The 13852-nt window shown below is 41.5% G+C and overlaps 1 protein-coding gene across 1 annotated transcript in view; it reads right to left on the bottom strand.

Moving 5' to 3' along the window:
• LOC144502968 (cytosolic arginine sensor for mTORC1 subunit 2-like) overlaps positions 1-13852 on the bottom strand; it is a 64350-nt gene that overhangs the window by 21076 nt on the left and 29422 nt on the right. The window contains exon 3 of the mRNA XM_078227416.1: positions 725-918. Within this exon, the coding sequence (XP_078083542.1) occupies positions 725-918 (194 nt within the window). The remainder of the gene's footprint in view (positions 1-724; positions 919-13852) is intronic.

Raw genomic sequence — 13852 nt, forward strand, 5'->3', positions numbered from 1 at the left:
TCCAAGTTCCGATTATTCTTTGCCTTAATGTTTCTCGGTTTTCGCCCATATTCTTTGTTTTTAAAGTAGGATTCCAGATTAACCTCATCCAGGATATTTAAATGTCCTATTGAAGTATTAACTTTCTCAAGTTCCTTCATTTCAAGATTAAAAAGAGTTCTAGAACTTTCTGACGTTAAAAATCATCCTTCTGCTTCCCTCAGTGACCACGAGACATTGTTTCAAGATAGATTGTTTGGCAAACCTCAAGTTCAGGAGGGGCAAAAGAAGCAAGTATAATAAAACTGTAGCATCTCATGTACTATTACGATGAGGCTGTAATCGAGAGACACTGCATTGCTATTTTATTTCTTTGCACTGTAAGTAAATGGAATTTTCCAAAATGCACATAGGCACGAGACTGCAATGACATCCAGTGCCACTTTTTCTTTTCATTTATTCATTCATGGGATGTGGAGCATCGCTGGCTAGGCCTGCATTCATTGTCCATCCCAAATTGTCCAAGAGTAGGGTGATGGTAAGATCCCAACTTGAACTGCTGCAGTCCGTGTGGTGTAGGCACACCCACAATGTTGTTAGGATGGGAGTTTTGTGCCCAGAGTAGTAGTCTGGGTCTTCTAAATTATTGGCCCAGTGACATCATCACCACCCCATCACCTCCTCCTAAAGGAGACTGCACAAAAATAAAACCAGCAGCTGAGAAAGAGATCGACAGCACGCTCACCAGGATGAAGTCAGTCTGGTAGGTCGACAACATGAACACAGAAACATTATGTTGGGCTAGGGGAGCAATCACAGACTTTGCTATCTTTGTCACTCCAATTGTCTGAGAACAGGTTGACGAATGACCATTGGACACAACATTCAGCGCCAGCCATGTTGCTTCTGCCACTTGTAGATAGTCTGTTTGAGGCAATTCTGAAACCAAGAAGAGAGAGGGGAAGAAAAGATATTTAGACTTCTAACAACAGACCAGTTCGAACTTGCTCAATCAGAATGTAATATGGAGGAAGAAACAGTCACTCAAACACTTTTCTTTCCACAGACCTGATACAAAGACCAACCCAAGGTAAATGAGGAACCACAGATACAATTTGCAAGATAAATCCCAATGAAAGGCCAGCAAACCTTTGTCATTTCAAATCTCCTCCATTGAAATGTTGAGGAATGGTCAGTCAGCACCCAGGAAGGTCTTTGGCATTTAAGTAACTTCCCAGAGAGATGTTCAAAACTGTAGGTGTGTCTACACGGAAAGCACAGGCGGCGACACCTGGCTTTCTGAAGTCTATTTTGTGGAGGAACAGTGTCCATACTCCATGTTGCTTTTTTAAAAAGTAACAAAGTGTCCATCTCCCAATAACCTTTATAAATATACCATGATTGTTACAGTAAGAAGTCTCACAACACCAGGTTAAAGTCCCAACAGGTTTATTTGGAATCACAAACTTTCGGAGAGCTGCTCCTTCATCAGGTGCTCCGAAAGTTGGTGATTCCAAATAAACCTGTTGGACTTTAACCTGGTGTTGTGAGACTTCTCGCTGTGCCCACCCCAGTCCAACGCCGGCATCTACACATCATGATCGTTACAATACACGAAAGCTCAACAATCTGACATTGTAAGGTTGATAAACTGAACACAGAGCAAAGTACACAAGGCTGCAAGTTATCCTATTACCGAATATAATGTAGACACACATAGGAAGTGTGCTTAAATCTCTGACTATGAACCCCACCCTCTGTAATCTTCCTCGAAATTAAATCTTACCTTGTAAACTTTCTCTGATCTTATACCATCTCATCTTCAGGGTGGCACAGTGATTAGCACTGTTGCCTCACAGCACCAGGGACCGGGTTCAATTCCCGCTTGGGTCACTGTCTGTGTGGAGTCTGCACATTCTCCTTGTGTCTGCATGGGTTTCCTCCGGGTGCTCCGGTTTCCTCCCACAGTCCAAAAGATGTGCTGGTTGGGTGCATTGGCCATGCTGAATTCTCCCTCAAATGTACCCGAACAGGCGCCGGACTAGGGGATTTTCACAGTAACTTCATTGCAGTGTTAATGTAAGCCTATTTGTTATCATAGAATCATAGAAACCCTACAGTGCAGAAGGAGGCCATTCGGCCCATCGAGTCTGCACCGACCACAATCCCACCCAGGCCCTACCCCCACATATTTTACCCTCTAACCTTCGCATCCTAGGACTCTAAGGGGCAATTTTTAACCTGGCCAATCAACCTAACCCGCACATCTTTGGACTGTGGGAGGAAACCGGAGCACCCGGAGGAAACCCACGCAGACACGAGGAGAATGTGCAAACTCCACACAGACAGTGACCGAGCCGGGAATACCAATTTGCGATACCAATTTTAAAAAAAACTTAAAACTTCCAGCTCTCCCCCCTCCATTCCTTCACAATCAGCATGTCTTTGGCTACCTCTGTCCAATGCTCAGGAATTCCCTCCATAAACCAGTCATATAAGACACTTTAAGACATACATCTTTAGCCAAGCTATTGGTGATCCCTCCCCAACCTCACTCTTTTACTTTAATGGAGCATCCACTTTTCTCATGTTACTGCAGTGCCCTGGAAGATTTGATATTAAATACATACGGATATGGTTCTCGTGGTTAGACTACTGGATAAATACTCCAGAGGCTGCAAATCCAAATCCCACCCTATCAAATTATGAAAATATATTTTTCTTTTAAAAAGGCATTAATTTGTTGACAATAAATAACAGTCACCCACATCTCCAGAACTGTTATTTGAATTGGGCAAAACTATTTTTGAGACAGTGGCATAAACAAAAAAATAAGCAATCAAGAAATGCAATTTAGAAATGGATTCAGAAAAGATGGATGGCAAAAAGTGTGTGTGGGGGGGGGGGGGGGGGGGGGAGCACCAATTAAATACTAAGCCAAAGACACTGTCTCGATTAGTGGGTGAACGGTTGAGGAGCTGCAAGACATATTTTGATTCGATTCATTATTGTCACATGTATTGGGGCACAATGAAAAGTTTTGTTTCTTGCGCGCTATACGGACAGAGCATACCGTACATAGGGGAGAAGGAAAGGAGAGGGTGCAGAATACAGTGTTACAGTCATAGCTAGGGTGCAGAGAAAGATCAACTTAATAAATATCCAATATTATTTTCGAATAGTCAACGCATGGAAGATTGATCCAAACATCGCTTACAACACAACCTGCAGCAACTTTCAAAAGTTTTAACAAATTGCCTCTTAATGCATTAACATGTGGTACATGTTGCCATCTAGTGTTGCACAGGGTCAGTATTTAAAAAATCAAATCAAATCTTTCATTTCAGTTTGGAGTGGAAAGCTATTGCTTTGTATGACGATGGTCTCATTATTACAGATTGCTAAAAGCAAGAAAATCTCAGGTTTTATTACCATGAGCAAAATTATTTCTGCTGCAACTAACCAGCTCTCTCACAAAAATAAAAAAACTTTTATTTCTCCTAACACAATATTAATGCTTTTCCTTGGTCTCACCCAATAATTCTGATCATGCCTTTTAAAGTGCGATCCATATAGTGGACTTATCTGTAGCTATAGTTAGTCTGTAGACAGCAATTAGAGCAGAGTTTAGAATGTAATGCAGAAAATCAAATTCCACATTTACTACAGTAGATCACCAGATTACATGGTTCCTGCCAATACAATTGCATATTTTAGCTACTGCGTCAAAACGTGTTGTTAATGTACATTCAATTATCAAATGGCTTGGTGCTGTACAATATTTCATTCTCAAAGTCTCACTACAATTAATGGTCAGTGGCATTGCAGTGGGGTCTAAAGTTGGTGTGATGCTTTTGGAGCATATTTTCACTAGCAAGACATAGAATGAGTCCCGCCCCCCCCCCCCCCAAAAAAAACAGGAGAGCTTAAACGTACTGACAACAACTAGTAGATTACTTCAAGACATAGAATTCTACAGTGTAGGAGGAGGCCATTTGGCCCATCGAGTCTGCACCGACCAAAATCCCAGCCAGACCCTATCCCCATAACCCCATGCATTTACCCTAGCTAGTCCCCCTGACACTAAGGGGCAATTTAGCATGGTCAATCCACCTAACCCGCACATCTTTGGAGTGTGGGAGGAAACTGGAGTACCCGGAAGAAATCCATACTACACAGGGAAAATGTGTAAACTCCACACAGACAAGTCATTAAATTATATCAAAGTCCAGTTAGATATAACAAGACAGGCCACTATTTATTTTTTTCCTCCATTTCGCTGTACTTAGAAGAACTGAATGTGTCTAACATACTGTTTATTAATATTTACCAATTCACTTCCAAATGTTCTCTGAACAAATACAGGCATTAGCGAGCTTGCAATTTAGAACAAAAATCATTGCTGCAATATCCCTCCACCCCACAAGAAAATGGTTTCTCTGCCCACTCCCTTTCCTGCTCAGATGGACTGAGCAATAACCTGTCTCATCAACGTGACAGTGCCAGCCACAAGGAGCAATGTCCCAGTCAAATTAATGCATCCATCAAATCTGGCAGCCTGACATCAGGAATTCACTACATTAGATAAAAATCTAAATTTCAAGCATGTTCAACTCCTGCACCGCAGTGATAATAACAACATGACCCAATTTCAGTCAGTCAAATCCACTGGCATGGTTTTTCTTTCATGGGTCCCCGTCGTTGGGAATCTGGACCTCACACTTGCCGGTGCCAGGACGCACCCAGAGATTCAAGGAGATGGACAATTCAGTCCAATTAACAATGACTGGTGGGCTCCTAAGGCTGGAGGACCAGTCAAAGCCCCTCCAAGATAGATCAGCAACTCCGCCAGAGGTGGGCGAATAGAGGTGCCCTACAAATGTTTAAAATCAAAGAGGACACAGTTGCAGGACAGTATCGTTGAGGGGAAACCAGCAACCACAACTGTGGCTCGTCAGCTATGGCAGGTGGGGGGGGGGGGGGGGCGCTATCATTTGGATTTCCTAGCTGGATGGAGCATTAGCCCCATGGTCTGCCACTGGAAGGTTGCCTCCATTCCTCACTTCAGTGAGGGGCTTACATGACAACTGGAAAATTTCATTGGGTGCGTGCAGAGTGGTCTTGATGAAGCCTATGTTTGGTCCAATTAGCTCAGCCATGACTGAAGAGTTAGTAGCCATCAACCACCACCTCGTGCACTCCCACCCCCAAATTCTGCCTGGATTGATGGCAATTTTTAAAAACATGAAAAGGGCAAAATGTAAACTTGGTCTCATATCACTCTCATCCCGATCTTCCTTTAATTTTGCTTTTACTACCCAATTTGACACCGAATTCACTATTCTGACACTTCTTCAGACTTTGCACTACCTATGGGCACAATCTGCTGGGTTAAGGAGATTTGCAGTAGCTTGCTCCATCCGAGTAGTTCTGCAACTAGCTAACAGAAACTTGCCATACAAAAGTTGGATAAATGCAAGTCTCTTCACACACAGCGAATCTAGCCCAATGTAAACTGAACTTGGAACAAAGAGAGAGAGAGAGAGAGGTCCAGAAACTTGCCATACAAAAGTTGGATAAATGCAAGTCTCTTCACACACAGCGAATCTAGCCCAATGTAAACTGAACTTGGAACAAAGAAAGAGAGAGAGAGTAGGGTGGTGGAGGCAGGCACGCTGACATCGTTTAAGACTTACCTGGATAGTCACATGAGCAGCCTGGGAATGGAGGGATACAAACGATTGGTCTAGTTGGACCAAGGAGCGGCACAGGCTTGGAGGGCCGAAGGGCCTGTTTCCTGTGCTGTACTGTTCTTTGTTCTTTGTCCAATTTTAGTTAGAGCAAGATTATAATAAACCAACACTTGTGTCCTCGAGAGAATGGAAAATTACTTTATAAAAAAAATCAGCTGAACAATGTAAGGAACATAAGCCTCGAAAAGGACACAGATAAGAATTGGGGCCCTTAGTTCAAGGTTTTGTACCAAAAATAGTTATGTGACCTCTGCCAAGTCTTTGAGGGATTGTTACCAACAAAGAATCAGAAACAAGGAGGTTTGGTCTGATTTCGGAGCAGCTTCAGCTACCTCTTATCGAAAGCCACCCGGGGCGCCAATGTTATTTGGCTCTAAACTTAAACTACTTCCAAGAAGCAGCATTTCCAGAAGATGGAATGAAAACCTGGGTTAGGTGAACTCAGCATTTAGGAACAATCTCAACCGGTGATACCCTACTATTGTCCCCCATCCCAAGGCAACATGTAGTTGCATTGCTTGCTTGGGTTACTTTATCAAGGTAATCTGACTCCCAAGTCTTGAGCCTTTATTCACAGAGTGCAGATCACTCCAACAGGAAGGAGATGACAAGTTTTCCAGTGTGGTCAAAGAGAAAAACAATTACAACAACAGCGGTCATAAGAATGATAATGACAATACTAGCTGTAAAAGTAATTGTGACAACGAGAGTCAAGCAAGTTGGGACTTTGGTCAAGTTATAATCTAAACAGATGCAGGTCATAAAGTTGCTGCAAGCTGTGACCTGGCCTGTGAGCTGTGGCCTGACACTTCCTGTGTTGACAAAATAAGGATAGTTGTTTGAACTAAGCTAGATACAGCCGAGCCACATCCATATATGGGCAAGGAGCAGGAGCTCAAACCCCCACATCACAAAGGACCGCAAAAGGGCCCTTTGCATCCAAACAAAAATGGGGGGGGGCGGGTTAGTGAGCAATGTGGTGTTACAGAATGGAGAGAGAAAGGAACTATGTCCTCTCACCTTCCCCAGGAAATATTGTAAATTAATTGGCAAGATACAAAAACTTCCTACAGATAAACCTCTGAGCAGGAAACCGGTTGGGAAACTCAGTTTCATTACGAAACAGACAACATGGATGGAATTTTACCACCCCGCCTGGCACGAGAATCAGAGCGGGTGAGGGGCAGACCATGGAAAGGTCCGTTGACCTGGGGTGGGATTTTACTGTTTTGGGGCGAACGAGGCCATAAAATCCCACCCCACGTGTTTGGGAAAAGCTAATTAACAGCCTGGGGAAGATTTCTGAATGGTTTCATTCTGAGTGCATGTTTAAAACACAAGGTTGATTCAAGGAAAGCTGAGCTGATAAGTTGAGTTGTTGTTTGTGTTGCAGTGTGTGACAGAGATTTCTTTTTCCTAGTTTAAGTCTTCAGTTATTCTGTATGGTCTGGTTGTTTGTTCAATGTATGTTGTTGGATTAGATTGAGGAGAGGAGTTGTTAAAGCAATTGCTTTGTTCTGGTGAGAGTGGGGATTGTGCAGTAATAAAATGTGATGCATGAACTTTAGTTTAACTTTAAACTATGAGAAAGTGTTAAACTTAAGTTTAAAATTGCTTGAGAATTTGAGTTTTGATTGCAGTTTTGAAGAAACTGTCTTGATCTATTTCCTTTATTTTTATTCCAGTTTAAATCATTAAGATTGAATAAAAGCAAAATGCTGTGGAGATTATGGATCTGATTTTACCATCGCGTTGCACCCGTTTTGGGGCGTGAAAACTTGGTAAAGTTGGGCATGAGTTGAGTAATGCGATCCGCACTTTTACCAAGGCCTGAAAATGGCTGTGACCGGGACCGCGCCCAAAACATCTGCATGCATTTAAATTGACTTAATGGGCTGCACGCCCAACCTTATCAGCACTTCCCCCTTTACCACTGCTTTCACCCATCCAGAATCGGCGCCAAACAGACATGCTCCACAAAAGTCCGATTTGGGCACTCCAGTTAGTCCAACGGCTCTCTGCACGAGATCGGTGGTGGGGAGAGGTTGGGAAAGTGGGGGTCCACTGCCACTCTGCCTGAGATCAATAGGGAGGGGGGGGCGGTCACTGCCACTCTGCCCAAGATCAGTGGGGGGGGGGGGGGGGGGGGGAGAAATGGAATAAGAGGGTCAGTAATGTTGTGGGGGTGGAGCAATGTCTGCCAGGAAGAGGCATTATTCAGCAGCAATGTGACAGGGGAGCAGCATTCTATCATTTTTTTCTGTGCATGCTCAGTTGAAGGCGCCGATCACAGCTGCAGGATTTTGGGCGTGTTAAGCCCCTCCCACAGGCTTGTGCAGCACAATACGGAATTGCTGATATGTTTTCAGGCAGGGTGCGTATGGGGGTGCCTGAGAACGGGTCTAAAAGTCGGCTCTGAAACACTCCCAGTTTCAAGTCCGCCCGGCACTTAGGCCCCTCATTTACCATTTTGATTCTATGTGTTTGGAAACTTCCATGAGTGAATGTATATATGTGCATGTGTGTCTAATAAAGAATGTGTGGATTTTCTTTAATGCTTTAATATTTTCCACCCAATTGTGATTTTGAGTTTAAAATCAAATGGGAGTTGTGAGTTGGATTAGAAGTGTAATTTGAAACAAATGTTTGAAATTCCTTAATCTAGAGTATAATTGAAGGCCACAGTTACTCTCAAGTGGTGTAGGTTATACACATATTACATGTGTGGAAAGTTACTTTGAATACAATTTTTGCAAAGCAAACAACCAATCTGAATTTCGAGTAATCCTGGGTTAAAACTGTGAAAGAAAAGGATTTAAACCTTGGCAGGAAACCATGTGCCCACTCGCTTGGTCTTCAGTCTTCGAAGGTGTGGTGATGTTATTACATTTGAAACAGTTCCACCTCTTTTGTTTTCGAACTGACAGAGATGTCACTATTTTCTGTTTGATTCATTCTAATTTGGCGACTGAGAATTGATATACACTGGAGATTATGAATTTTATTTTTTATTTTAATTTGACAGATTTCTAGACCAAATTACCTCATTTAGCTCTAAGGCAAATGTATTTTTTGTGTTTTGTTTTTGAATAGGTGGATTGTGAATTACAGATGAACAAGTCTAGCAGCTTCAAGACTGTAAAAGGCTCTGCCTTTGTAGAAGAGTTTAACTCAGATTTTTTCCTGTTACCTCTTGAATTAAAAAGAGATTGGTTTCAGTTAATTGTAGGCATTACTTTTTCTGACATTTAATTGATTGAATAAATTAAATGCATTGAATAGGCAACTCATAAATAAGTTACCTAAATTGAGATAAATACATTTTAATTTTTGACAAATAAAGAGTACGAGAGTCTGTATGGGTTTTGTGTTTCAAGAATATAAACTTTTCTTTTGTTGTTGAAGAGAGACAAATTGAAACATATTCTCAGTTCATGGTGTCACTATTTGAATCTAGAATAGGTTTTAAAGTAATATTTGTTTTGCGTGTTACCTATATTGAGTAAATGTTATCTAAGATAATGCATGTGAACATGTAAAATCTGTTTTGATTCAATGTACCTAAATCCTAATAAATTGGGAGTTAATAACTTTCTGTGAAAGGATAAGGCTCTCAAGTGTTTATGAGCAAGGTGATCTGTAAGTGGAAAGATAGTGTTAAATCTGGGGAGTGTCAATGACGTTGCAACAGATGACAGGATTTTCCTATTATCAAGTTACCTGGGGTTATGGAAGTCAAAACCCTTAGAGGAATAAAGTAAACCATTTGTGCAGATCACCCTATTCATTAACTAAAAAAAATGGTAAAGAGAGTTGATGAAATAACGGGGGAGTTTCCTCTACAATTTTTTAAACTGGAATAAAAATCACTAGAGTTACTTCTTGCTTATACATTGAACCTTAAAATAACATAGCACGTGTGTGCTAATCGGAGTCAGCTTTCTGAGCTGTGACTATTGGGAATTTAGATTTACAGTGATAGCTATGACAAAAAGGGATTCTGCAGTATAGAGTAGAAAGCACTGGAGCAATGATAGGATCTGGATCAAAACAACGTTCAAAACAAAACCCAACCAGTTAATAATATGTCCCTATCCTATCTATGAGACTGACAGAACTAAATATGGATTTAGATCAGGAAAGGAGGTTAGTCGTACTTGGGAGATAGAGAGAAGTGAATAGATGTATGTAAAAGTAGGGTATATGGGAGATGGAAGATACTGTGTACGTGCTGATGAAGTAGAGACATTACAGTACAGAAATCTGCCCTATTCATCACCCTACTTGCTGTTTTAGCAAGGATGGGACAAATTGACCTCATTGACGTACACGTTAGATAATGAGTTATAATTAATGTCATTGACGAGGTGAGGGACATTTTCAGAAAATTATTTGGCAGATATTCAGAAACTAGATGAATTGAAAATCAAGACAATAGCATGTACAGATTTCACAAGAAACTTAAGGGAATTGATGAGGAAATTTAATGATATTTGGGATAGGGGTGCAAATGTACAAATTCATCCATGGATTCATCATGTCACAATATTAATCTTACGTACTTTAATTTATTTGTTCTTTGCAGTTCGGTTTGTAAGATGGAAAAGGGAGAAAACGCAACAGTTGAATGTGGAATTTCTGTTACATAAACAAGAGTTTCATTCATTGTAAATGTAATATCTGTCGTATGTTAATAGTTTAACCGAATTCTGATGCTACCTGGTTGAGAGAGTTTGGTCGTAGTCTGTGATCCATTTTGCTTTATGTTCCAGGATCAAGAGGAGGAACTGTGGTCAGACAGGAGAATGATGACAATAACAGCAATTATAACAACAATAATTGTGACAGTAAGAGTCAAGCCTGCTGGGATTTTGGTCAAGTTAGAATCAAAAACAGATGCAGGTCATAAAGTTTCTGCAAGCTGTGACCTGACACTTCCTGTGTTGACCAAATAAGGATAGTTGTTTGAACTAAGCTAGACACAGCAGGGCCACCCCATATATGGGTTGAGGATATGAGACCTACATGCCATTTCAACTAAGCATTATGGAGTTGTCTGTGAGTAACTCCATTGGCCTGGTCGAGCAATGTAATCGGCTTCTGGTTACACCATTGGCTGAGTGCCAGAGAACTTTCCGGAAGAATCAGAGAAGCTTAGGATAAAGGCATGTGTTTCAGCCCTTTATCTTCAGCGATAACTTAGAGATTAACCATCACAAGAGTACCCAGAAAGAACATATTCAGAGAAGACAACGAACCACATGGAAAATCTACATCACGAACGGATAGTATCCGTGTTGCAACTGTTGAGTTTGATACCAAAAAAATGTTAAATAAACAAAAGTTTAAGTTTGTTTCAGAGAATTTGAGTCGACTCCTGTCCTTTTGATTTGTAGCGCTAAACTAAGTACCTGGAAGGTGGTTTAAGTTTAGAGCTAAATAACACCAGCAAGACTGTCACTTAAACAGAAACGTTGCATCCATCATCATTGTGCCACCTACAAAATCTGCTACAGCAACTCACCAAGGCTCCTTTAATAGCACCTTCCAAACCCTTGACCTCTACAAACTAGAGCAGCAAACACACGAGAACACCACCCACACTTGGAAATACATCACCATTCCATCACTATCGCAGCATCAAAAATCTGGAGCTACCTCCCCAACAGCACTGTAGGTGAACCTACACCACATGGACTGCAGTGGTTAGAGAAGGTAGCACATCACCACCTTCTTAACAACAATAGGGATCAACATTAAATACTATCCTTGCCAGTGACACTTGCATCCAAGTACAGTCATGACACTCCTTGAGGTTCCATCTCAGCAAGCAAACAATGGTTCAGAAAATACCAAAAGTGGGAGCAATGCCAAAACTGGCTGGCAATGTCCTTAACCGAGTTCATGCAACAATTTTGCTCAAGTGCAAAATTTGGTCTTGAAGTGGGTGTAACAAATACATTCGAATCCTAAATACAGAACTTAACATAAATAGTTGGCAGGGGGTTAGGAAGGAGAGTTTTAAATTCTACTGAGAGTTGGCTAGAAAAAAAGTTAAATAAAATGCTGTAAGGAAGATGAAGAAGGAACAGAAGAGGTTTACCAGGATGTTGCCTGGTCTGGAGGGTATTAGCTATGAGGAGAGGTTGGATAAACTCGGTTTGTTCTCACTGGAACGACGGAGGTTGAGGGGCGACCTGATAGAGGTTTACAACATTATATGGGGCATGGACAGAGTGGATAGTCAGATGTTCTTTCCTAAGATAGAAAAGTCAAGTACTAGGGGACATAGGTTTAAGATGCGTGGGGAATAGTTTAGAGGGGATGTGCGAGACAAGTTTTTTTTTATACAGAGGGTGGTGAATGTCTGGAACGTGCTGTGGGGAGGTGGTGGGAGCAGGTACGATAGCGGCATTTAAAAGGACAGCTAGATGAATACATGAATAGGATGGAATGGGAGGATACGGACTCCGTAAGTACATACGGTTTTAGTTTAGGCAGGCATCATGATCGATGCAGGCTTGGAGGGCCGAAGGGCCTATTCCTGTGCTGTAACTTTTCTTTGTTGTTTGAAGTGGGTAGAATATACCTTCCAGCACCAGATATAAATGCTGCTTTCCCTACGAAGATGAATGTTTCCTCACTCTGCTTGGTGCCAGCATCACAAGTGAAAGGAGTTAAAGAAGCTTCAACTCAGCTCCAGGGTGGCAAAATTCCACCGCACTAAAGCTGCCAATTTATTGCCCAATGCAACAATGCCTTTTAAAAGCCAAGCACAAAAAAACACAAACATTGACATTCAAATAAGCTCCGAAGAAGAAGATCTTTCTACTGTAATTAACAATCCTCCCATTCACCCACAGCTCAAAGACACATTTATTTATATCATCTTATTTGGATTGGCACAAAAATACTGGATGGAGATAGGGGAAGAAAGAGGACAAAAAGGTTTGAGCAAGCATGCATTTTTATAGCATCCAAATCCTTACAGAAAACCTGCATTGCAAAGAGTTCAAAAACACCAAGAGTAAACATCACAACAAATTTTATTCGGGGCAATAAAGATGATGTAAGGCAGGTTGTCTCTTTTAACTGTTTTGTAACCCAGAAGTGATAAGCAGCAGATAACCCATTGATATGCACACCAAGCATTGCTATTATAAAATGGCTTTTATCTTTACAACCACTAGGATTTACAACGTAATGTCTTGATAACCAGGATTTACTGCACTCTGCAGGTTGCCACTGGAACAGAAAAAATATACAGCATGGAATATATGACCATCCAGACACAGATCAACTCTACTTGAGATTACAATCTTGCATCCGAGGACCTTGAACTTGTTATTCCTTATTCAGCTGGTAAATGCCGACTTTGCAGTATTCTTTTCCTTTTTTATTCTAACGAATGAGGACAGAGGGGAGGCTATCTACCAAAGCTGCATATAGTGCAGTTTTAATGGAAGGTTTTCAGTGACCATGAAAACTCAGACAGCTCTCCCTTCGGTTTTCCTTTGCTTTCGCTCCCTTCTCAAAACCAACACATCTGATTGTTAATTGCCATTTAAAGTTGTAAAAGTATTTGTGTAGAATTGGAAGACTCGAGTTGTCTTTGCATATATATTCCATATTGAGTGGCTGCCATGGCCCTATTGGCAGCACACTCATTCCTATTTATTTGCGGAAGGATGTATTGGCCTTGGAGGGAGTACAGAGAAAGTTCACCAGGTTGATACTGGAGATGAGGGGGTTAGCTTTTGAGGAGAGATTGAGTAGATTGGGCCTGTACTCGTTGGAGTTTAGAAGGCTGAGGGGAGATCTTATAGAGACATATAAGATAATGAAGGGGCTAGACAGGGTAGAGGCAGAGATATTCTTTCCACTTAGAAAGGAAACAAGAACTGGAGGACACAGCCTCAAAATAAGGGGGAGTCAGTTTAGGACAGAGTTAAGGAGGAACTTCTTCTCTCAGAGGGTAGTGAATCTCTGGAATTCTCTGCCCATTGAAGCAGTGGAGGCTACCTCGTTAAATATGTTTAAGTCACAGGTAGATAGATTTCTGATCAATAAGGGAATTAAGGGTTATGGGGAGCAGGCGGGTAAGTGGAACTAAACCACTA

The sequence above is a fragment of the Mustelus asterias genome, chromosome 13 (genome assembly GCF_964213995.1).
Source record: "Mustelus asterias chromosome 13, sMusAst1.hap1.1, whole genome shotgun sequence".
Taxonomy (NCBI): Eukaryota; Metazoa; Chordata; class Chondrichthyes; order Carcharhiniformes; family Triakidae; genus Mustelus; species Mustelus asterias.